The sequence below is a fragment of the Hyla sarda genome, chromosome 1 (genome assembly GCF_029499605.1).
Source record: "Hyla sarda isolate aHylSar1 chromosome 1, aHylSar1.hap1, whole genome shotgun sequence".
NCBI classification, from domain to species: domain Eukaryota; kingdom Metazoa; phylum Chordata; class Amphibia; order Anura; family Hylidae; genus Hyla; species Hyla sarda.
The window spans coordinates 23,458,730-23,484,805 of NC_079189.1; the positions used below are offsets into that span (position 1 = coordinate 23,458,730).

General features: G+C 43.7%; 1 protein-coding gene across 1 annotated transcript; it reads right to left on the minus strand.

Moving 5' to 3' along the window:
• Nucleotides 1-426: 426 nt before the first annotated feature.
• Nucleotides 427-3,014, minus strand: LOC130272944 (vomeronasal type-2 receptor 26-like). The gene is made up of 3 exons (XM_056519399.1): nucleotides 2,898-3,014; nucleotides 1,565-1,688; nucleotides 427-1,331 (listed from the first exon to the last, which is right to left on the minus strand). The coding sequence occupies exons 1-3, from the start codon at nucleotides 3,012-3,014 to the stop codon at nucleotides 427-429; spliced, it is 1,146 nt and encodes a 381-aa protein (XP_056375374.1).
• Nucleotides 3,015-26,076: the final 23,062 nt, after the last annotated feature.

The window sequence follows — 26,076 nt, forward strand, 5'->3', positions numbered from 1 at the left end:
AGCTTTTCATAAGGCCACATATATTTACATTTTTGTTGAAGAGTTCATAATTGAGTTATGACTGCTAATCCCAACAGTGTCCATCCTATCCTGACATAGTTCCCTCCCCAAAAAATACTTACCTTGCCTATTGGGGTGCTCATCTCCATAACATGATCCAGTGGAGATTAATTCTGATTGTTCTGAGCTATTCAAGGTGAGACCATATATCCTATGAGAAAGTAAATTTTTCCCCCATCATTAAAATGTTTTTAATAAACAAGCATACAAGCATAAACAAGCATAAACAAGCATACATTTACAGAGATTTTTCAACTTCCTAAATTTCCAGTATATTGGTATTAATTTTAGGAGCCATATATAATAAAAAGACATGTGTTTGCCCACATATTATTTACAAATACATACATCTTTTAGGACAATAATTTATAATGCTTTTTGTCTTGACAAACCACTTTTTGAATTTAATTCTGGCCTCACCAGTATTATAAAACATTTAGGGAAGAATATGCAGCCCAAAATACCAACACTTGAAGATATTATAGCAAATATTTCTACAAGAACTGTATTCTTCCCAGTAACACTCATATAGGAGGGGATAAAAGCCACCCAGACACTGCAGACAACCAGCATGCTGAACGTGATGTTTTTAGCTTCATTAAAACTATCTGGTAAATTTCTGGCCAAGAAAGCAACAATGAAACTAACAGCTGCAAGTAGTCCCATATAGCCCAGGAGTACGGAGAAGGCCAGCATGGACCCTTCATTACACTGGAATATTATCTTGTCTTGGTATAAGTGAGTGTTCTTTTCTGGGAATGGAGGAGATGTAGATAACCAAATGATACTTATTAGGACTTGAAGAAATGAACAGAAGAAGACAACACAGTTTGTAATTTTCACACCAATAAATTTCCTCCAGGAACTTCCAGGTTTGGTGGCTTTGAAGGCCATGTAGACCATGATGGTTTTAGCCAGAATAGAAGAGATAGCTACTGAGAAGATGATCCCGAATGAAGTCTGACGGAGCATACAGGTGACATGTGTAGGACGACCCAGGAACAAAAATACACAGAGGAAACTCAACATGATGGAAACCAGGAGAATGAAGCTCAGGGTTTGATTATTTGCTCTGACCACCGGAGTGTCTCTGAATAGAATGAAGATTCCCAAGATCGTAGATGTTTTGACCAAACATAATACTGAAATAATGGAGACTATGAAAACTGTGGGGTCATTTTTGTAAGACAGAAATTCTATAGGTTTTGGTACACACTCATTCATGTCATTTGGCCATTGATCTTCGGGACATTTTAGGCATGAGACACTATCTACAAAAGTAAATAAATAAAAAAAACAACAGTGAGCAGGACATGACAAATTTTGTGCCTAAAATTAAATAAATCACTGTTATGTTTTTACAACACACAAAAATTGTCAATATTCAAACTATATCCATAGGTGCAATCTTGTTTTCTGATGAAAAATGATTACTAGTATTAATGACAGTAACATTTTTTTTCAAAATTACCGTAGAAAATAAACCTATTAGATTTTACGTTACCTGTTTCATTGGTTATTTCTCCCTTTGAGCATTTCAAACATTCAAAGCAGCATTTATGTATTCCTGGTTTTATGGTTCTCTTATAACCTGGAGGACACTGTTCAGAGCAGGTAGACACTGGGATCTGTTATAAATAATCAGAAATAGGAAATTTAGAAGTCTAATACTTTTTTTTTTAGAAACTAAGTAAATACATTTATGATTTAAACATTTTTTTTATTACCACCACATATAACAAAAAAAAAGAAAGAATAATACAATATTTTATAATTTTTTTTTTCTTTGTTTATTTTTTTTAACCCTCCTCCCACTCATCCCCCCACCCCCTATCCCCCCTAGAGGAAGAAGAAGAAAAGAGAAAAAATAAAAAAAATAAAAAAAATAAAAATAAAAAGGAAGAAGGAAACGGTCAAAAATGTCTTATCGGACCCCGCGGCTCAGCTTTTTAGTTCTCTATATCTCAATTCTATATTCCCTCCTCAGCCCCTCCCTCCATTGATGCACTCTCGGGCCTGTTACAGATATCCACTGTTTTACTATAATTAATGTGGCATAAAAAAGTGACCTTTGAATTTTTTTTCCCCAATCCCTTTTTATTTCTGTTCCAATATCACCTCCCAGGATCACATTTATTGGTGTTAATTTTATTCTAATCTTCCAACTTTTCTCAACTAATCGTATAACTTCTCCCCAAAATGTCTTTATTTCTGGACATGTCCAAAGCATATGCAACAATCCTGCCTCTTCTTGCCCACATTTTGAGCAGGCACTCGAGTTCTTTTTACCTATTTTATGCAAAAAGAGAGGTGTATAGTACAGCCTATAAACTATATTTAACTGTATCACCCTATAATTCGCTTTTAATAGAATAAAATTAATTATTTTGTATATTTTTCCACACTGTGCTTCTCCTATCTCACCCAATTCTTTTTGCCATATTTTTCTACTGCGATGATTTCTCTTTAATATAGAAAATTTATTAAGTGCTCTATATATCTTTGACAACTCTTTTTTTTCCCATCTCTGTATTCACCATCTTATCAAAAAAACTACCTTTTACTATTTTTACTTTCTTCCCCTTATCTACCGTATCTTTTACTATACCTCTTAATCTCATATATTCAAACCATGTCCCAACATCAACTTCTCTACCCTTTTTTAACTCTTCCCATGTTTTAATCTTCCCTTCCTGATATATATCCCCTATTGTATTCACCCTCCATTGTGCTAGTGTTCGAAATTCTAATCTATTTATTTCCTTTACTGAGTTTTTATTATTCCAAATGAGGGCTATATCCAATATCCCAGTTATTCCCACCTCCCTTTTTTTTACCATTTTCCACGTTCTTTTCAAGGCAGCTATTGTTATACAGTTTTTCCATCCTGACTCCAGTAACTGGTAAATATCATCATATGATCCTCTACATTGTTCCATCAAATACTCAATCATATGAGATCTCCTCCAGTTCGTAATAAAGTATAATTGGGTGGCTAAAAAATACTTTTTCACGTCCGGAAACGCCATTCCCCCTTCTCTTCTGGGTAGACATAAATATTCTATCTTAATCCTCACCCTTCTTCGGCCCCATATCAAAGCATCGAAGATTGACAGCATTCTTTTAAAAAAGAATTTCATCACACCAAATGGGTGAAGCACTAAATACCTATAATATTTTCGGCAACATAATAGTTTTAATTAATATCATTCTGTCTGCTTTCGAAATTTTGAAGTCGCTCCATATTTTAATTTTCTTTTCCATGTTCTTTATTAAGGGTTTTAGGTTTAATTTATAATGATCTTCTAATTTACCTGAGATTTGTATACCTAAGTATTTAAAGTGCTCGTCTTTTTTTTATATTTTTATTTTGTTTTCTATGAATATATTATTCTCCCCCAATGGAAGCAGTACTGATTTGGACCAGTTTATTTCTAACTCTGAGAAACTCCCATATTCCTTGATAATCTCCATCACTCCGGTCAGATCCGACTGTTTTTCCAAAAAAGCAGGATATCGTCTGCATATAAGGATATTTTGTCCTCTCTCCCCTTGCACCAAACCCGCCAATCTCCTTCTCCTCTCTGATCATAACAGCCAAAGGTTCAATGCTCATAGCAAACAGCAAGGGGGAGAGAGGGCATCCCTGTCTGGTGCCCCTTGAGAGCGAAAATTGCTCCGATAATTTCCCATTGATCGACACTCTTGCCTTAGGTTCGGAGTATAACAGTCGGATCATATCTATATATGTTTTTCCAAAGCCACATTTTTCTAATACTGCCCACAAGAACTCCCACTCCACCCTGTCGAAAGCCTTAGTGGCATCTAAAGACAGGATGGAGTGGGATTCCCCACCCTGTAATTTTCCCATATCTATATTTGTAAGGACTCTATATATATTGTGTCGGGCCATTCTTCCCGGGATAAACCCGCACTGATCTTCCTGAATTAACTCTGTGATATTACTCTGTAATCTAATGGCTAATGCTTTGACGAAAATCTTGATATCCGTATTTATTAACGATATGGGTCTATACGACCCCATATCCTCTTTATCTTTTCCCTATTTCAGGATCAATATTATAACCACTTCCCGCATTGAGTCCGGTAATTTCCCGGTCACCATGCTGGTCTCAATCACTCTATGTAATGCTGATGTTACAGTGTGCGCTCTGGTCCCCGCTCCTGGACCGGAGCGCTCACAGTCCTGCGCGTCCCGGTCAGACACGCTGACCGGGAGCGCAGAGTGATCCCCGACGGGCATGCGGTTAGCGTGGCGGGAGGTTCCCGCTCATGCGCCGTATCCCGACACTGTCCCCTACCTTCTGTGGCTCCTCGTCTCCCCTCTTTGTCTCAGCGGGCGAGGCCCTGCTCTCTAGGGTGTGCGCGTGCCGGCTTCATGAAATTTAAAGGGCCAGCGCACCATTAATTGGTGCCTGGTCCAAAGTCTTCTATAAATGGTTCCTGCCCCTTCCTGCCCTTGCCGGATCTTTGTGCCTCATGCCAAGAGAAAGCATTCCCTGTTATTAAAGTGTTCCCTGCCTGTTGCCAACCCTTGCCCGTGGCCACCGCCTCTGAACCCGTGCTGCCTGCCTAGACCTGTTGCTAGTAATTATCGCTTCTGATCCTGTGCAGCCTGCCCTGACCTTTGCTACGTCTGACTCCGTTTCTGCCTGTTCCTCCTGTACCGCGCTATCTCAGCAACCAGAGGGGTTGAGTCGCTATCTGGTGGAACGACCTGGGGGCTACCTGCCGCAGCAAGATCATCCCAATTTGCGGCGGGCTCTGGTGAAGACCAGTAGCTCCTTAGATTCTGTTCCCTGGGTACGGCCCACGCCATCACTCCTCTGGTCCAGTGGATCCACCTCCAGTCCCCTGTCCGGGCCGTTACAGTAAGATCCGGCCATGGATCCCGCTGAGGTACCTCTTCCTAGCCTTGCGGATCTCACTTCCGTAGTGGCTCGGCAGACGCAGCAGATCGCCCAGCAAGGTCAACAGCTGGCCCAGTTGACCGCCATGGTACAGTAGCTCCTGCCTGTCCAGCAACAGCCGTCTCCTCCACCTATGCCGGCTGCTCCGCCTCAGCCAGCAGCCGTCTCCTCTTCCAGAATCCGTTTGTCCTTGCCTGACAAGTATGGCGGAGATCCTAAGCAGTGCCGTGGGTTCCTGTCGCAGTGCTCACTCCACCTTGAATTAATGACCGACCAGTTTCCGTTTGAACGTGCCAAGGTGGCCTTCATTCTCAGTCTGTTAACCGGGAAGGCCCTGGCCTGGGCTACACCTTTGTGGGACCGCTCTGATCCAGCCACTTCCTCCGTTCAGAATTTTTGCCAAGAGTTCCGCAGTGTGTTCGAGGAACCTGCCCGGGTGTCCTCTGCAGAGACTGCTTTGCTGAGCCTGGCCCAAGGAGGTTCTACCGTGGGTGATTACGCCATCCAATTCCGCACTCTTGCCTCCGAGTTGAATTGGAATGATGACTATGCAGTGAAATCAAGGACGTCCACGTGAGATGCCATCTACTCTTAGTGAGCTTATACTGCTGGCCTCTAGGATTGACAAGCGTTTCCGTGTTGCATACCATACCTTGGTAGAGGTCCCCAAAGTCAGAGTTCCTAGGAACGGTGGGGTCCCTCTTTTCTAGTTAGCCCCTTGTCACTCCTCAGTTAGCTAATATTCATATAAATGTCAGTGTAAATATGTATATTTAAATGCCTACCTGTTAGCGTTGCAGGACCTTAGGTCATGTGACTCGGTGTTCAGAACTCTATGGTTTGTTGAAGGACCTTTGTGGTTCTTGTGTCAGGTGTTCATCAGCAATGCCATGTAACGGTGAGTGACAGCTGTTATGGACCAATCCAAAACTGCTCAGCCCCTGCACATATAAGGGAGCTGCAGCCAATAATCACTCTCTTGGGTTGCTGACACTGGATGAGGTAGGACCTCCGCAACTTCCAAAGACAATTACTAGGCCAAAGCCTTGCGGCCTCGGCCTACTCTAAAGACTGTGAGTTCTTACAATTCCCCTCTAACTCCGCAAGATCACTGGACCTAAACCTACCCCTAAATCCAGCGGATCTATGCAGCGGAGTGTGCCTGCTGCTGTTGCCACTAGTGAAAGTATACTCCCCCCAATATAAGAGACTGTGTTAATGAACTGTGAATCATATTCTAGCATACAGGAAGAGGTGCACACGAAAAGTAAGGGGGGAGTCGAAGAGTACAGCGGAGTTACAATTCGCAGTGATTCAGAGACCCCACCCACCGAAGCCCTCGGTGCCCCGGTGGCTATTTTGCTGGAGTCTAGAACCGGAGACCTGCAAAAGGAAAAGCGCAGAGTGCAACAGTGGGTTGAAAGTTGTAAAGAGCCGGAGCAGTACAGGACTCACTTCAGCTGCCGATCAACGCACTCAAATTTCAGCTTAAATCGCTCAGGTTTCAAGTCACCGATCTCAAATTTGAAATCTACGCACTCAAGTTCCAGATTAGAAAACAACTGCCTATCTCCTTGGGACCCAAGAATCCAAGATTTATTTAAAGGGCCAACACACCTAATACAAAAATGTGAGAGCCTGCAGCGTCATTGTCACCACCTGAGCAACAGGAGGGTGATGCTCCAGTGACCCCGCCAATGGGGTCTCCACCACGAGTCAGAAGGGTGCTGCCGCCCTCACCAATGCTGCCCACCCTACAAAGACGTGGTCTTCCTGTGACTCCAGCAAGGCCTTTGCCATGGGCAGAGCAGGATCCATCTAGCCCACCTCCAGCTTCTCCCTACATGCTGTCGCGCCTGTCTTCTTGGGGAATCCTGTGCTTCCCACCTACAACCGTGACCCTTTGACATTGAGAGACTTTAAAGAAAAGATCTACTGCCTCTTCGGGTTCTATGCACTTCCTCCTCATCAGCAGGTACAGTTGTTTCTAGGACAGCTTCAGGGACCTGCCTTGGAGGAGCTCCGCACCTGGCCAGTGACTGACAAAGCCACAGTGGGACAGATTTTTGAGGGGCTCTCTCAAGTGTTTGAATCCCATTCCCCCTCTGTGGTATGCCTCAGACTATATGAGCGACGTCAGAAACCAGGTGAGACTCTCTGAGCATATGCAGTAGCTTTGCAGAAATCATTAGAGGTGGTGCAGAAGCTGGATGGCATCACGCCCGATCAGGGTAACCGAGTGCTGATGGACAAATTCATAGAGGGGGCACAGAATAAATGGGACAAGGCCCAACTTAGGATGCTAGCTGTGCAAAATCCCGACATGGCCTTCCCAGCTTTTAAGAGACTAGCGGTTAAAGTGATTGAATCAGGACCCCAGGCAGAGGAAGCTACTGTCCCCGCTGCAGAATCCCCGGGGGCCTCGCCCCAGTCACCTGTCCCTTCTCAGACTGCCCTTGCAACACCTCCCCCTAGCCCTTGGACAGCTGATTTACAAGACATTAAGCGGAACATTGAACAGTTAGCCAAGGCCTTTAACCCCTTAAGGACCACGGGTTTTTCCGTTTTTGCACTTTCGTTTTTTCCTCCTCACCTTTTAAAAATCATAACCCTTTCAATTTTGCACCTAAAAATCTATATGATGGCTTATTTTTTGCGCCACCAATTCTAATTTGCAGTGACATCAGTCATTTTACCCCAAAATCTAAGGCGAAATGAAAAAAAAAATTATTGTGCGACGAAATTGAAGAAAAAAACGCTATTTTGTAATTTTTGGGGGCTTCCGTTTCTATGCAGTACATTTTTCGGTAAAAATGACACCTGATATGTATTCTTTAGGTCCATACGATTAAAATGATACCCTACCTATATAGGTTTGATTTTGTTGTTGTATACGTTTAAAATTGTCATCTTCTGACCCCTATAACTTTTTCATTTTTCCGCATATGGGGCAGTATGAGGGCTAATTTTTTGCACCGTGATCTGACGTTTTTAGTGGTACCATTTTTGTATTGATCGGACTTTTTGATCGCTTTTTATTCATTTTTTTATGATATAAAAAGCGACCAAAAATACGTTATTTTGGACTTTGGAATTTTTTTGCGCGTACGCCATTGACCGTGCGGTTTATTTAATGATATATTTTGATATTTCGGACATTTACGCACATGGCGATACCACATATGTTTATATTTATTTTTATTTACATGGTGTTTTTTTATGGGAAAAGGGGGGGATTTGAACTTTTATTAAGGAAAGGGTTAAATCACATTTATTAACTTTTTTTTTACACTTTTTTTTTGCAGTGTTATAGCTCCCATAGAGACCTATAGCACTGCACACACTGATTGCCAGCACTGTTCACTGAAGAGCCATAGCTTTGCAATGATCAGCGTTATTGGCGGTCGATTGCTCAAGCCTGCATCTCAGGCTTGGAGCAATCAATCGCCGAGGGGACATACCAGAGGCAGGTAAGAGGACCTCTGCCCATGTCCCAGCTGATCAGGACACTGCATTTTCACTGCAGCAGTCCCGATCAGCCCCACTGAGCAGCCGGGCAGCTTTCACTTTCATTTTAGAACGCCGCGTCTAAAGGGTTAATAGCGTGTGGCACCACGATCGCTACCGCGCGCTATTAGTCCCAGGTCTCGGCATCAGATACATGCGTGGACCGACCCGATATGACACGGGGTCACCATGTGACCCCGCGTTATATCGCGGGAGCCAGCCAAGGATGTAAAGAAATGGCCGTCCGGCCCAATCCCCCTAGACCTGCAACACTCCCACCTAAGAAACCTGACCCCCGCCCTGCCAATCCACCTGATACCCCTCCTGTGAGACCGCCAGGGAGTCAGAGACCTGTCTGTAGTTATTGTAACAAGAATGTACACTGGAAGAGCCAATGCTGCGCTTTAAACAGGCATCCCCTAGGGTCGAGGACCACACCCCAGGAGTAGCTGCTGAAGGTCCAGAACCAACCGGCATCAAGAAAGGACTGTCTATGTATGTTGCTCCTTGCCCTTATGTACAGGTGATAGTTGAAGGTATCCGGTTGTGAGTTCTAATAGATACTGGGTCTCAGGTGTCCACTATTCCTCAGGGAGTTTTCTATAAGTATTGGGGTCCAGAAAGGTTGTGTGAGCCTAAGGAGGCGGAGTTTAGAGTAATCGTAGGGAACCGGAAACCAGTACCCAGGCATAACTACTGGGAGCCCACGGTGCAGGGGGGAGAACATGTTTTAGAAAGGCAGGGTGTAATTGTCACCAGTGTTAGGGATGAAGGGGCAGCTGACTTCATCTTAGGGATGAACATCACGAGGCACTGTTTTGATGACATTGTCGATTCACTGCATGCATCTCTCCCTCACATGTCACCTCCAGGCCGGCGAGCCGCGCAACACCACCTCAAGATACTCCAAGCAGAACAGAAGTTTGTGAACTATCAGGGAGAAATCTGTCGAGTCAGGATCCAGCGTGCTGTTACCCTACAGCCACAGGCGGAGACGGTTGTTTGGTGTCGTGCCCGGGTGAAGAATCGGGATTACCAAGCACTCTTAGAGCCCATCGTACTGGAAGATTATCCCTTGGTGCGAGCAGCTAGAAGCCTGTTAACAGTACGCACGACTATCCAAGTATACCCCGGTGGCTAAACTGCACCGTTTGGACGCAAGAGATGTGGTCTTGAAGTCACAAGTTGTCCAACGAGGGCCTGATCAGAACCCTGTAGAACCCTGGTGGGCCCAACTACAAATAGGGGATGAAGACCCCCCGAGGAGCAGGTAGGAGGAGTCATCCAGGTAGCTAAGCAATACCAAGAAGCTTTCAGCAAGTTCCCCACTGACTTTGGCAGGACCATGATGATCAAGCACCGGATCCTCACTGGAGACAGTCCACCCATTAAAGAGAGGCATCGCCCCGTGGCTCCTGAGATGTATTAGACCATATAGAAAATGCTTGTGGAAAGGAAGGAAGCTGACGTTATCCAGGAGAGCCAGAGCCCTTGGGCGGCACCTTTGGTCCTTGGGAAGAAGAAGAAAGGGACTATCCATTTTTGTGTGGACTACAGAAAACTGAATGGAGTAACCCACAAGGACGCCTACCCTCTTCCCCGTATTGAAGAATCTTTGACTGCATTGGGGTCCGCCGCCTACTTCTCTACGCTGGACTTGACAAGTGAATATTGGCAAGTACCGATGGTGGAAGAAGATAGAGAGAAGACAGCATTTGTGACACCCATGGGACTCTTTGAGTTTAAAAGTATGCCCTTTGGACTGTGCAATGCACCAGCTACTTTCCAACGCTTAATGGAGCAATGTTTAGGGCATCTCAACTTCCAGAGTGTTCTCTTGTATCTAGATGACGTCATTGTCTATTCCCGGATGTATCAAGAACATCTGGACCACCTGAAAGAAGTTTTCCAAATCCTTATTCAACATGGACTCAAGGTTAAACCCTCCAAGTGTCATCTGTTGAAGCTGCAAGTACACTACCTGGGGCATGTCGTCAGTGCCGAAGGTGTCCAGCCCGATCCGGATAAAGTGAGTGCCGTGAGGGAGTGGCCTACACCCAAGACGGTGCGAGACATCCGAAGTTTCCTGGGATTTGCTGGTTACTACTGGCGTTTCATCCCACACTTTGCCCAAATTGCTGGGCCCTTGACCGAGCTACTGAGAGGCACTGCCGGGGAGAATTATAATGGGAGGCTACCGATACAGTGGGCCGAAGATCAAGAAAATGCCTTCCGAGCTTTAAAATACCTCCTTATGGCACCCATTATTCTGGTGTATCCTGACTACAGCCTGCCGTTCTGTCTGTATACAGATGCCAGCTTCGAAGGTCTGGGAGCAGTCCTATCTCAGGTACAGAATGGCAAAGAAAGAGTTATCGCCTACGCCAGCCGACACCTCCAAGGCGCCGAATGGAATGACGCCAACTACAGCTCTTTCAAACTTGAGCTCCTGGCCTTAATCTGGGCCATCACGGAGAAATTTGAAGACTATCTGGCCGATACTCCCTTCACGGTCTATACCGATAACAATCCCTTGGCCCATTTGAACACTGCTAAGTTGGGTGCTCTTGAACAGCGCTGGGCCTCCCGGTTGGACAATTATGATTTCAACATTAAGTACCACAGCGGAAAGACTAACGTTAATGCGGATGTACTTTCTCATATGGCCCCAGGGGAAAAACCCCCTGACGAAGATGTGTGGGAAGATGTAGAGATGCAGGCACCTTTCAACAATTCCCCACAAGTTTCTCAAGGTTGGGTGTCAGAGCATCGAAGGAGGATAGAGGAGGCCAGAGACATTGTTGAGAAGAAGATGGGCAAGGTCCACGGCCGCCAGCAGAAAGATTATAATCGGCATGCTTCAGCTCAGCCCTTACAGCTTGGAGATAAGGTGTGGCTAAAAAAATTCCCTTGGACCCATAAATTGGACTCGCTGTGGGAAACAGAACCTTATAGTATTACTGCGATACCCTATCCCGAAACGGATGTATATGAGGTACAGAAAGAAGGGATCAAGCCGCAAGTGGTCCACAGAAACAGAATAAAAGTGTGCCTAAAAGAAGATGTGCTTGGACTACCTTCACCTACTCTGCCTCCAGCAAGGCCAGTGAGAGAATACGTACCGGGAGAGGGGGTTCATTCTACTATGGACGTTCCCTTTTCTCATCTCATCAGCCTGCCATGTATTGGGGTATACCATGTCCAGCTCCACCCAGCCAGCTGCCACTGGTTGCTCCACCCAGCCAGCTGCCAGTAGCCGCTCCACCCAGCCAGCTGCCAATAACTTCTCCACCCAGTCAGCCACTTTTGGTTGCTACACCCAGTACCAGTCCTGCTCCTGTGGCTGCTCCAAGTCTTGCTGCACCTTCTCCACCTGACTTCAGACAATCTCCCAGTCCGACCGAAGATGTTGCTTCTGTTTCCAGCCCTCAAGCTGGTCCCTCGGAGTCTGAAGTTTCTGCAGAATCGTTAGGTGAAGAGATTCCTGATGGCTCAGAGGTGGTGTTGTGACGGTCTCAAAGGACTACTCAGGGTAAACTACCCTTAAGGTATCAAGACTAACTTTTAAGCAGTACTTGCACACATAGTACCTTAAATAGCTCACTTAAATGTACTACCTCAGTCTTTTCAGTACACCAAACAAAAAAACATATCACACTCAAGAAACACTTTAGAATTGTAGCCTATTGATATTCATTTCCTGCCACTATTATGTACACTAACTTTCTCTTTTTTCTTTATTACGTGTGTGAGATGCACATCTGGCCAGTAGGTGCTCTTGCGAGCTAAAAATGATACACGTATTTCTAAAGGTAACCTAGGTAAGGTTATTCTGTTGTGTTCTGGGGTAAGTAGCGTGTAGCCGATGGACCCTAGTGGCTAAATTTGTTGGTAGATAGCCTCAGGCAAGCCAGTAGGACTTTTGTGTACTAACAGGTGACTCATCGTTGGAAAAAAAAAAAAAGAAAATGTGGGGAGATTTCAAAAATGTCTAGACAGCTTGAGGCTAAATGTATAGAGAGCTGTCTAAAAATCTAGGGAGCTTGAGACTAAATGTTATACAGCTTCATAAATGTCTAGTGAGCTTCATAAATGTCTAGTGAGCTTTATCAATGTCTAGTGAGCTTCATCAATGTCTAGTGAGCTTCATAAATGTCTAGTGAGCTTTATCATTGTCTAGTGAGCTTCATAAATGTCTAGTAAGTTTTAAAGAAAAAAAAAACTAAAATGTCTAGAAGGCTTTAAAGTGTCTAATGTTTTACTCACATTATCTTCGGAAGAAGGAATTATCTCTAGTCAGAGAATTTTTTTTAGTCAGGATGTGTAATATGCTTAATAATCCTGTCCTAGTCCTAGTCCCTCTGCCTTAGGGGACAGGCGTCAGGGTCGACTTGTTTTGGGTAAGGAGGTTGGTGGTGTACCGTTTTGCATACCGTACCTTGGTAGAGGTCCCCAAAGTCAGAGTTCCTAGGAATGATGGGGTCCCTCTTTTCTAGTTAGCCCCTCTTCACCCCTCAGTTAGCTAATATCCATATAAATATCAGTGTAAATATGTATATTTAAATGCCTACCTGTTAGCGTTGCAGGACCTTAGGTCATGTGACTCGGTGTTCAAAACTCTATGGTTTGTTGAAGGACCTTCGGTGGTTCTTGTGTCAGGTGTTCACCCACAATGCCATGTAATGGTGAGTGACAGCTGTTCTGGACCAATCCTAAACTGCTCAGCCCCTGCCCATATATGGGAGCTGCAGCCAATAATCACTCTCTTGGGTTGCTGGATGAGGTAGGACCTCCGCAACTTCCAAAGACAATTACTAGGCCAAAGCCTTGCTGCCTTGGCCTACGCTAAAGACTGTGAGTTCTTACAATTCCCCTCTACCTCCGCAAGATCACTGGACCTAAACATACCCCTAAATCCAGCGGATCTATGCTACAAAATCCTCCTAAACTAAAGAGAACTTACCCGGTCCAAACCACTGTCAATCGCTGCTCAGCTGTATATAGACTCTATTATCTGGACTGTTACCGGATACTGCATGTTACAGGAAATCTTCAGTAAAGTTTCAACAAGTTTTCAGCTAAGCACTGGTTGTGGACAATCCGTTATTTTGCACTCACCTATCGCTCTTGGGATTGGTGGCGATAGGCCCACCATTACCTCAGCATTTAACCCCCACCCTGGCGTCATGAGTGACAAGGGTTAATAAACCCCTGATACCTGCTCAGCAACACCCCAGCTACCCTACACCCCCCGAGGCTTACCACAGTATGTTGGAGGACCTTTGGATGTCCTTGGGTCACGTGTTACTCCCAATACTTTGTAATGGTGATTGACACAAGTATTGGACCTATTAGCACTAGTCCAGCCCCTGCCCAAATAAGGGAGCTGTAGCCAATTATCGCTCTCTTGGGTTGCTGCTCTCGTGGATGCCGGACTAGCAGGATGGATCTGCGCAACTTTAAAGACACGCTAGGCCTGAAAACCTACCGGCCTCAGCGGAACTTAAACCGTGAGTTCTAAACTAGCCCCGCTAAAGCTAGTGTAACTACTGGAACGCAACTTATCCCCTAAATCCAGTGGAACAGCACATGTTATCTTAAAGACTCTAAAATGCTAAAGTCCCAACCTTTGTCAATCTCCAAAGAAAGCTTGCATGTATAGCAACTGTTCCGGTTATGAAGCTTGCTTAAAATCTTCAGTAAAAGTTACAACTGTTTCAGAAAACTCTCCGGTTGTGGACATTCCGCTATCGCTCTTGGGAAGGGTGGCGGTAGGACAAGCATTACTGAGGAGCCCTCAACCTGGCGTCACGAATAGCAAGGGTTAACAAACACCCTTTAGTCACTGCACAGCTATACTCCCCATACCCAACTCCCCCAGGCTATCACAATAGCATAACAGTGATTACAAGATCACAGTTTCAAATCTAAAAATCTTAAAAATACAAAATGTCAAAATAAATAGTTTTTCAATAAATAAAGTAAAAAATGTAAATGTCCGCTTTCATAATAAAGCTATATACAAGTACAAAACAAATAAAACTAAAATTCATGCTTATTAGGTATTGTTTCATTCGTAACTAGTGTTGCTCGCGAATATTCGCAATTCGAATATTATTCGCGAATATCGCATATTCGCGAATTCGCGAATTTCGCGAATATAGCGCTATATATTCGTAATTACGAATTTTCATTTTTTTTTTTTATTTTTATTTTTTTTTTTCTTCACAGTACACATCACAGTGATCACCCCTCTCTGCTTCCAGCTTGTGTGGTGTAAAGAAGGCTCTAATACTACTGTGTGAGACTGGCGTGCGAAAATTCGCATATGCGAAAATTAGTGTATACTAATTTTCGCATATGCGAATTTTTAGCATGCGAATTTCCTACATGCTAATTTTCACACATGTTAATTTTCGCATATGCGGAATTTCGCATATGCGAAAATAAAACGAGAATATAAATAATATGCGAATATTCGCGAATATATGACGAATATTCGTCCATATATTCGCGAATATTCGCGAATTCGAATATGGCCTATGCCGCTCAACACTATTCGTAACAACTTGCACAATAAAACAACAATGTTCTGTTCTGTACTGCCAAAAAAAAAAAAATAATCATGCCTCCAAGAAAGCAGGATGCCATAGAAAAATATATCAAAAACATTGACAGAAGTATTTTTTTTAATCTTGCCTTCCCAAAAAAAATTATTAAAAAAACATAAAAAAGGAATAGATGCCCTGTGTAAGTATCAATAAAACCCAGAAATGCTCTGTTTTTTTTTATCAAACCCAGAAAATACAGATAACTTGTCATTAATGAAGTATTCAACTTTCCCACTCACCAGTAGAAATGCTTTTTTGGTAAACTCAGTTAAAAATGCTATGTTATTTAAAGGGGTATTACAGGCAAAACCTTTATATATATATATATATATATATATATATATATATATATATATATATATATATATCAACTGGCTTTGGAAAGTTAAACTGATTTGTAAATTACTCCTATTAAAAAATCTTCATCCTTCCAATAGTTATTAGCTTCTGAAGTTTTCTGTCTAACTGCTCAATGATGATGTCATGTCCCGGGAGCTGTGCATGATGGGAGAATATCCCCATAGGAGCTGCACAGCTCCCGGGACGTGAGTCATCAGAGAGCAGTTAGACAGAAAACATCAAGTTCAGAAGCTAATAACTATTGGAAGGATTAAGATTTTTTAATAGAAGTAATTTACAAATCTAAGTAGAAAAAAAGCAAAAAAAGCCAGCAAGTAGAAGTAAAACGTCCGTCTTTATTCAGGGTTCTTCTTAAAAGCCTTCACGATGGCAGACAAACAGTGAATATATCAAAAATGTAAAATATTGCACAAAAAGAGAGGGGTCCCAAGCATGACTGACACGTTTCCGATCTATTGATCCTTACTCATAGCCTATAGATCCTCAAATGAGGCACCCTTATATACTCCAGGGCATATTCCCCATTCCCACAGGAAGGGGAGGGACAGGTCCACATCACATGTGCACGTGATTAAAACCAAAACAAAAACATGGGGCCAATTACAGATAAATTATTCGGAGACATATGAGTAATGTAATATTATATCCGTTTTGCTGTTTAAACCATAGGGTTGAATGCAATTCAAAAGATAAATCCACATCATTTCCTTATTGTGGAGGGATCGAATATGGTCACCTCCCCTTTTATTTAACTTCACCTTCTCAATGCCTGAGAACCTGAGGAAAGTAGTGTCTGAATTGTGACATATTAGAAAATGTTTAGATACATTAGAAATATTCGAGCTTAAAGGGCCAGCAGCATGGCTAATGTGCTCTTGCATGCGTTTTTTAACCCCTTAAGGACTTAGCCCTTTTTCACCTTAACCCAATAACGACCATGGACGAGTATAGACGTTCAGGTTGGCGGCCATTCCCGCACCTGGACGTCTATACTCGTCCATTATTCTCGTGGGTGCTGCCCAGTGCACCCACGAGATCGCGGCAGGGACTCGGCTGTATCACACAGCCGGGACCCTGCTGCACTGCCAGGACTGAAGTAAACTCGGTCCCGGCAGTTTTAACCCTTACAGCCGCGGTCGGAAATGACCGCGGGCTGTAAGTGTTATGACAGAGGGAGGGGGCTCCATCTGTCTCCTCTGCAGCACCTCGCATCACGATCGCGGGGTGCTGTGTGTAATACTAGGCTGGCCGGGACCTGCCGCACTGCCGGGAGTGAAGTTCACTTCACTCCTGACAGTTTAACCCCTACAGCCGCGGTCAGAAGTGACCGTGCGCTGTAAGGAGTTCTGACAGAGGGAGGGGGCTCCATCTGTATCCTCTGCAGCACCTCGCATCACGATCGCGGGGTGCTGTGTGTAATACGCGGCTGGCCGGGACCTGCCGCACTGCCGGGAGTGAAGTTCACTTCACTCCTGACAGTTTAACCCCTACAGCCGCGGTCAGAAGTGACCGCGCGCTGTAAGGAGTTCTGACAGAGGGAGGGGGCTCCCTCTGTCTCCTCTGCAGCACCCCGCATCGCGATTGCGGGGTGCTGTGTGTGGCCGTGGCTGGCCGGGACCTGCCGCACTGCCGGGAGTGAAGTTCACTTCACTCCTGACAGTTTAACCCTTACAGCCGCGGTCAGAAGTGACCGCACGTTGTAAGGAGTTCTGACAGCAGGAGGTGGCTCCCTCTGTCTCTCCTGCAGCACCCCGGAGCATCGCGGGGTGCTGCTGCATACCTGGGCAGCCGGGGGTCCTACAAAGACCCCCAGGTCTGCCCTGGGTATTGCCTGTAGGACGTGCCAGAGGCACGTCCTGATATGCTGCCTGCTAGTGAAAACTGGCAGGCAGCATATAACTGCAATGTTTTGGAATACTAAGCATTCCAAAGCATTAAAAAGTGTAAAAATAATTAAATAAATAAAATAAAAGTGTAAAAATAAATAAAAATGTAATGAAAGTGTAAAAAAATAAATAAACAAAAATAAAAAAATATTAAAAATACATTTATTAAATGAATCTAATAAAAAAAATGCATAATGTGTAGGATCGCATTGGCGGACATGATGGAGCATGTAATATGCTGCGGATGTCCACCATGTGATCCTACACATTATGCAGCAGTCACGGTAATGAGCTCCCTGCTGCGGCTGCTTAGTTTTGTGTGTCCACTCATAGTGGCGGATTTCCCGCCAGCAGTCATGAGCGGACACACTGAGCTACCCAGCCGCAGCAGTGATGGATATATTCGCCATGAGCGGGTGCTTATTCCCACAACATGGCGGATATATCCATCAGGAGCCTTAACTGTCACAGACAGACGCATTATATTGCCAGCCGACCAATCAGAGAGGTCCCTAGTCCAGCCAATAACTTGTAGGGGTGCGGTATATAAATGGGGTCACTTGTGGGGTTGGGGGTACTGTTCTGCCCTGAAAGCCAAATGGCGCTCCTCTCCTTCTGAGTCCTACCACGCGGCCAAGGAACCATATATGGCCTAAGCGGGGGTATTTCCGAACATGGGAAAAGCAGCTAAATAAAATATAGTGTGCATTTCTTTCAATATCAGAAGTGATGTACAAAAAATATGCCCCCCAAATGATGCATTTGTGAAAAATTGCAAATTTCGAATTTTTTACACTGACTTTGTAATAATTCCTGCCAAAAAACTATGGTGTTAAAATACTCACTGTACCCCCTAGCGAATACTTTGAGGGGTCTAGTTTTTAAAATGGGGTCATTTGGGGGGGGGGGGGTGTTCCTATGTTCTACTACCTTTTAATTTCTGCAAACCTTGCATAGCACATAAAAAATGATGTACTTTTCAAATTTTCTACATTTTATAAATTTCAAGTTAAATTGTTAGGCTTCTAACTAATTTAAAATGTTGTGTCACCTATAAGGCAATACAACAAAGAATATGTTGCCGAGGCCACCCACTGGGAAAATTCAACACCAACAACAAAAAGCGTCAGCAACAAGAATGTATGAAACATTACAAAAGTTTATTTATTGAGAATCATATAAAAAATGCATCATAACAATTAAAAAGCACAGTGTACACAGCTGGAAGAGAAGGCAGAAACATACAGGCTCAAAGTGAGGGGTATTTGGATGAAAAGAATACTGACAAACGTTGCATAAACAAGGGACTCACATGAAGAGATGCAAACTATGCAGTGAAGCTCAATAAACAGAGTACAAAATGCAACTACGGTCAGAAAGAATGACAAGTGTATATTACCACAACCGAGCCATGTAGTTACCTGCACCTACCCCAACGCACGTTTCACGCCAATGCGCTTCGTCAGGGGGCGTGAGCATTTTGACGGTAGTTGCATTTTGTACTCTGTTTATTGAGCTTCACTGCATAGTTTGCATCTCTTCATGTGAGTCCCTTGTTTATGCAACGTTTGTCAGTATTCTTTTCATCCAAATACCCCTCACTTTGAGCCTGTATGTTTCTGCCTTCTCTTCCAGCTGTGTACACTGTGCTTTTTAATTGTTATGATGCATTTTTATATGATTCTCAATAAATAAACTTTTGTAATGTTTCATACATTCTTGTTGCTGACGCTTTTTGTTGTCAATTTAAAATGTTAATTAAAACTAAAAAATTACGTCAAAATAAAGTAGACATCTGAAAGTATAAGTTTCATAAACTACTTGGTCAGTAAGTATAAATATATGCAACCTATTAGTGTTAAAATAGCAAAAAAATCGTAATTTTTTGTAAAAATTTCATGATTTTTTGCATTGTAAAAAAAAACTACAAATGATATCGGCTTACTTTTACTATGTACATGAAGGACAACTTGTGACAAAAAAACAATGTCAGAATTATCGTGATTGGCAAAACCTTATCAGAGTTATTCTCTAATAAAGACAGACATCCCCGATTTGAAAAAAAACAGGCCTGGTCTTTCAGGGGCATACAGGTTTATTTGCGTTGGTCCTTAAGGGGTTAAAGGGGTATTCCAGGCAAAAACTTTTTTTATATATCAACTGGCTCCGGAAAGTTAAACAAATTTGTAAATTACTTCTATTAAAAAATCTTAATCCTTCCAATAGTTATTAGCTTCTGAAGTTTTCTGTCTAACTGCTCAATGATGATGTCACGTCCCGGGAGCTGTGCATGATGGGAGAATATCCCCATAGGAGCTGGACAGCTCCCGGGACATGAGTCATCAGAAAGCAATTAGACAGAAAACAGCAACTCAACTTCAGAAGCTAATAACTATTGGAAGGATTACGATTTTTTAATAGTAATTTACAAATCTGTTTAAATTTCCGGAGCCAGTTGATATATAAAAAAAAGTTTTTGCCTGGAATACCCCTTTTTGCAAATCTGACCACTGTCACTTTAAACATTAATAACTCTGGAATGCTTTTAGTTATCATTCTGATTCCGAGATTGTTTTTTCGTGACATATTCTACTTTAACATGGTGGTAAAATTTTATGGTAACTTGCATCCTTTCTTGATGAAAAATCCCAAAATTTGATGAAAAATAAGAAAATTTTGCATTTTTCTAACTTTGAAGCTCTCTGCTTGTAAGGAAAATGGATATTCAAAATAATTTTTTTTTGTTCACATATACAATATGTCTACTTTATGTTTGCATCATAAAATTGATGTGTTTTTACTTTTGGAAGACACCAGAAGGCTTCAAAGTTCAGCAGCAATTTTCCAATTTTTCACAAAATTTTCAAACTCAATATTTTTCAGGGACCAGTTCAGTTTTGAAGTGGATTTGAAGGGCCTTCATATTAGAAATACCCCACAAATGACCCCATTATAAAAACTGCACCCCCCAAAGTATTCAAAATGACATTCAGTCAGTGTTTTAACCATTTAGGTGTTTCACAGGAATAGCAGCAAAGTGAGGGAGAAAATTCAAAATCTTAATTTTTTACACTCGCATGTTCTTGTAGACCCAATTTTTTATTTTTTGCAAGTGGTAAAAGGAGAACATTTTTACTTGTATTTGTAGCCCAATTTTTCTCTAGTAAGCACATACCTCATATGTCTATGTAAATTGTTCGGCGGGCGCAGTAGAGGGCTCAGAAGCGAAGGAGCGACAAGGGGATTTTGGAGAGAACATTATTCTGAAATGGTTTTTGGGGGGCATGTCACCTTTAGGAAGCCCCTCGGGTGTCAAAACAGCAAAAAAAAAAAAAACATATGGCATACCATTTTGGAAACTAGACCCCTCGGGAAATGTAACATGGGATAAAGTGAGCCTTAATACCCCACAGGTGTTTCATGACTTTTGCAAATGTAAAAAAAAAAAAAAATAAATAAAACTTTACCTAAAATGCTTGTTTTCCCAAAAATGTAACATTTTTAAAAAGGGTAATAGCAGAAAATACCCCCCAAAATTTGAAGCTCAATTTCTCCCGATTCAGAAAACACCCCATATGGGGGTGAAAAGTGCTCTGCTGGCGCACTACAGGTCTCAGAAGAGGAGTAGTCCCATTTGGCTTTTTGGAAGCAAATTTTGATCTGGAGGCATGCCGCATTTAGGAAGCCCCTATGGTGCCAGGACAGCAAAAAAAAAAACCACATGGCATACTATTTTGGAAACTAGACCCCTTGGGGAACGTAACAAGGGGTTAGGTGAACCTTTATACCCCTCAGGTGTTTCACGACCTTTGCATATGTAAAAAAAAAAATGCTTGTTTTCCGAAAAATTTTACTTTTTTAAAAAGGGTAAAAGCAGAAAATACCCCCCAATGTGGCCCTAAACTGTTGCCTTGAAATACGACAGGGCTCCAAAGTGAGAGCGCCATGCCTATTGGAAGTCTAAATTAGGGACTTGCATAGGGGTGGACATAGGGGTATTCTTCGCCAGTGATTCCCAAACAGGGTGCCTCCAGCTGTTGTAAAACTCCCAGCATGCCTGGACAGTCAGTAGCTGTCTGGTAATACTGGGAGTACTTGTTTTGCAACAGCTGGAGGCTCCGTTTTGGAAACAGTTGCGTACCAGACGTTTTTTATTTTTATTGGGGAGGGGAGGGGGGCTGTGTAGGGGTATGTGTATATGTAGTGTTTTTTACTTTTTATTTTATTTTGTGGTAGTGTAGTGTTTTTAGGGTACAGTCACATGGACGGGGGTTCACAGTAGTTTCTCGCTGGCAGTTTGAGCTGCGGCAGAAAATTTGCCGCAGCTCAAACTTGCAGCCGGATACTTACTGTAAACCTCCGCCCATGTGAGTGTACCCTGTACACTCACATTGGGGAGGGGGGGGGGACATCCAGCTGTTGCAAAACTACAACTCCCAGCATGCGCTGACAGACTGTAGTACATGCTGAGAGTTTTAGTTTTGCAACAGCTGTAGGCACACTGGTTATGTATCACTGAGTTTGTGACCTGACTCAGTGTTTCACAACCAGTGTGCCTCAAGCTGTTGCAAAACTACAACTCCCAGCATGTATGGTGCATGCTGGGAGTTGTAGTTTGCAACAGCTGGAGGCACACTAGTCGTGAAACACTGAGTTAGGTAAAAAAAAACTCTGAGTTTCACAACCAATGTGCCTTCAGCTGTTGCAAAACTACAACTCTCAGCAGTCACCGACAGCCAACGGGCATGCTGGGAGTTGTAGTTATGCAACCAGCAGATGCACCACTACAACTCCCAGCATCCACTTTAGCTGTTTGTGCAAGCTCGGAGTTGTAGTTATACAACAGCTGAAGGTACACTTTTCCATAGAAAAAATGTGCCTCCAGCTGTTGCAAAACCATAAGTCCCAGCATGCCCATAAGGGAATGCTGGTAGTTGTGGTGGTCTGCCTCTTGCTGTTGCATAACTACAGCTCCCAGCATGCCCTTTTTGCATGCTGGGAGCTGTCTCTAAGCAACAGCAAGAGGCTGTCACTCACCTCCAACTGCTGCTCCACGCCGCCGCACACAGGTCAGTCCCTCGCTGCCGCCGCTCCTGGGGCCCCGATCCAAACAGGGACGCCGGGGATCGGGGTCCCCAGCTGCCGGGGTCAACTTCCCGCACCCGGTCACATCTTCCGGAAGAGGGGCGGAGCGGGTTGCGGGAGTGACACCCGCAGCAGGTGCCCTGATTGGTCGGCCGGTAAACCGACGGACGAATCAGGGCGATCGTGAGGTGGCACCAGTGTGACCTCACCCCTGCTGGCTATGGCTGTTCGGGGCTGTCAGAGTCACTGGAGACCCGATTGACCCGGAATCACCTCAGATCGCTGGGCTGAATTGTCCAGCGATCTGCGGCCATCGCTGACATGGGGGGGGGGGCAAAAGGACACCCCAGGGCGATATGCCGCGATGCCTGCTGAACGATTTCAGCAGGCATCCGGCTCCGGTCCCCAACCAGCTAGCGGTGGGGACCGGAATTCCCACGGGAGTATGGATACGCGCTCCATCCTGAAGAGGTTAAGGGACCTTTTGGTGGAGCCTACGTACATTAAATGACATTCTGTGCACATGATTTTATATACCACGAAAGTGCTATCACAGTTTATAAAATCGTGAATGACTTTATATCTAGTCTCCTTGTTCCCAGTATGGTGGACACAACTTGTGTCACCACTCAGTGACTGAACACTAAGGGCTTCCACAAATGCGGAAAATCGCGATGTGTGGTATGTCCCTTTGCCGAAAAATGCCAGAAAATAGAAGGTACGGTGGATGGCAAACACCATGTCATTCACGACTTTATAAACTGTGATAGCACTTTCGTGGTATATAAAATCATGTGCACAGAATGTCATTTAATGTACGTAGGCTCCACCAAAAGGTCCCTTGAAAACGCATTCAAGAGCACATTAGCCATGCTGCTGGCCCTTTAAGCTCGAATATTTCTAATGTATCTAAACATTTTCTAATATGTCACAATTCAGACACTACTTTCCTCAGGTTCTCAGGCATTGAGAAGGGGAAGTTAAACAAAAGGGGAGGTGACCATATTCGATCCCTCCACAATAAGGAAATGATGTGGATTTATCTTTTGAATTGCATTCAACCCTATGGTTTAAACAGCAAAACGGATTTAATATTACATTACTGATATGTCTCCGAATTATTTATCTGTAATTGGCCCCATGTTTTTGTTTTGGTTTTAATCACGTGCATATGTGATGTGGACCTGTCCCTCCCCTTCCTGTGGGAATGGGGAATATGCTCTGGAGTATATAAGGGTGCCTCATTTGAGGATCTTTAGGCTATGAGTAAGGATCAATAGATCGGAAACGCGTCAGCCATGCTTGGGACCCCTCTCTTTTTGTGCAATATTTTACATTTTTGATATGTTCACTGTTTGTCTGCCACCGTGAAGGCTTTTAAGAAGAACCCTGAATAAAGACGGACGTTTTACTTCTACTTGCTGGCTTTTTTTGTTTTTTTTCTACTTGTCTGGAGGTAGCCGCGCAAGTCCCAGGTGAGCTGAAATTCCTTATATATTTTTTCTAATTTACAAATCTGTTTAACTTTCCGGAGCCAGTTGATATATATAAAAAAAAAAAAAGTTTTGGCCTGGAATACCCCTTTAATAAACCCCCCAAAAAAACAAGTAACTTGTCGCAAAAGTCTTATTCAACTTTCACTCTCACTGCTAGGAATGCCTTTTTTGTAAAAACCCAGCTAGATATGTTCTGTTTTTTGAATAAACCATTCAGAAATACAAGTTGATGTAAAAGGCCTATTTAGCTTTAACTCTTAAAGGGGTACTCCGGCGCTAAGACATCTTTTCCCCTATCCAAAGGATAGGGGATAAGATGCCTGATCGCGGGGGTCCCGCTGCTGGGGACCCCCATTATCTTCCACGCCATCCCCCGTTAGAATTAGCCCCCGGAGCGTGCTCGCTCCGGGTCTGATTACTTGCGATCACGGGGATGGAGCATAGTGACGTCACGGCTAAGCTCCCGTGTGACGCCACGCTCCATCCCCAGCGGCGGGACCCCCGCGATCAGGCATCTTATCCCCTATCCTCTGGATAGGGGATAAGATGTCTTAGCGCCGGAGTACCCCTTTAACTGCTAGAAGAATTTTTTTTTATATACAGGTCAGCCCACTGCACAATACTTTGCTCAAATTACTTTGTCTTGTAATGTTAGAGTTTCTATCGGCTTGTTCTGAGGTCACCTTGTTGGAATTTGTAGTGCAGTAACTGGACCCAGTAATACATGCCTCTTAAGTTATCCCACTGCAAAATGATTTGCTCATATTGCTTTGTACTATGGTGTGAAGGATTTCTGGGATCAGTAGTTCCACAGTGAGTTCTTCTATACTCTGCTCACTACTCAACTCTTTCTTCAAGATGGTGTCCACAAAAAAGTGCATTGGGATTGATACCTCCTCTTAATCCTACCTGCGGTCATGTGATCTTGCTGCTAGCTGCAAAGCATTCTGGGCTATCCTGGTGTCATGTCTGTATTCCGACTTCCTTATACCATGCCGAAATGGCACCAAAACTCCATGGGGGAGATTTATAAAAACTTGTGTAGCGGAAATGTTGACAAGTTGCCTATAACAACCAATCATATTGTAAGGACTCACGGCAGTAGGCAGAACACATGGAGGTCGTTAATCAGCTGGACCTGTGTGGCAGATGACGTGGGCCTTGCCAGGGAGCGGTGTCTATGGTGCCGCTGGTTTTCATCAGAGCACGATGCAAAGCGGGACGTACTTGCTGCGGCAGGCGGCACCCAGGTTGCTACCCCTGGCACGACTCGACCACACAGGCGGCTGAGGTGATGCGAGGCACAAGAGGGAAACAGCAAGACATGGTCAGGATAGCAGAAGGTCAGGGCTGACCGCAGAGGTGCGGAGTCAGGAACGTAGCAGAAGGTCTATAGGCCGGCAGCACAGGAATGAGGTCAGGTATTGGAGCAGAGGGTAAGGTCACGGCAAGGCAAACACAGAATACGCTTTCACTAGGGCTCTAAGGCAACAAATATCTGACAGGGGTATGTGGGAGGTGCAGAAGGAGGCAGAGGTGAGTGACGGGCTGAGACTAGCATGCTGGGACTGACAGAGAAGGGGGAGAGTTCACGGCCAGTGTGTCTGGCCAGAGCACTAATTGTAACGCAGATTTCTTCTTTTATTTTTCATAGGTCCTAATCAAAGTGAAAGAAGCCATCTGATTGGTAGCTATGGGCAACTGGTCAACTTTTCCTCTGATTAAGTTTTGATAATTCTCCCCATATGTGTTCCTCCTCCCTTCTCTATAATAGCGCAGTTGCCAGGGGCTCACAAACCCAGCATGGCAAACTTCTAATGCTCACCAAACCGCATTTAAGACCAACTTCTGAGCGAGACCAGGTTATAAAGGCTTAGCTAGCTCATGACCATCATGTAGTGAGATTTTTGCCTTTGACATTATGAGTCAATTCTATTCTATTCATCTTTAATATACAAAACTTAATAAATATCCATTACTTATTTATAGAAGAACATGGAATAAGTTACATCAGAATTTTTCCAAACTATTGTTTCGTTATTAAACTCCAGTTGATTTCCTTCCTGGGCTGATGTATTGAAATATCCTACAACATTGTGGGTCAATACTCCATTGAGGAGACTTGCATAGTTTAGGATAA

Bases quoted from the DNA above. Each gene is read 5' to 3' on its own strand.
- LOC130272944 (XM_056519399.1), bottom strand. From the start codon at position 3,014: ATGATTGAGTATTTGATGGAACAATGTAGAGGATCATATGATGATATT. The intron at 1,689-2,897 runs GTAAAAAAAAGG...TATTTATAACAG, and splicing joins TGAAAAGAACGTGGAAAATG to ATCCCAGTGTCTACCTGCTC. The intron at 1,332-1,564 runs GTAACGTAAAAT...TTACTTTTGTAG, and splicing joins AGAAATAACCAATGAAACAG to ATAGTGTCTCATGCCTAAAA.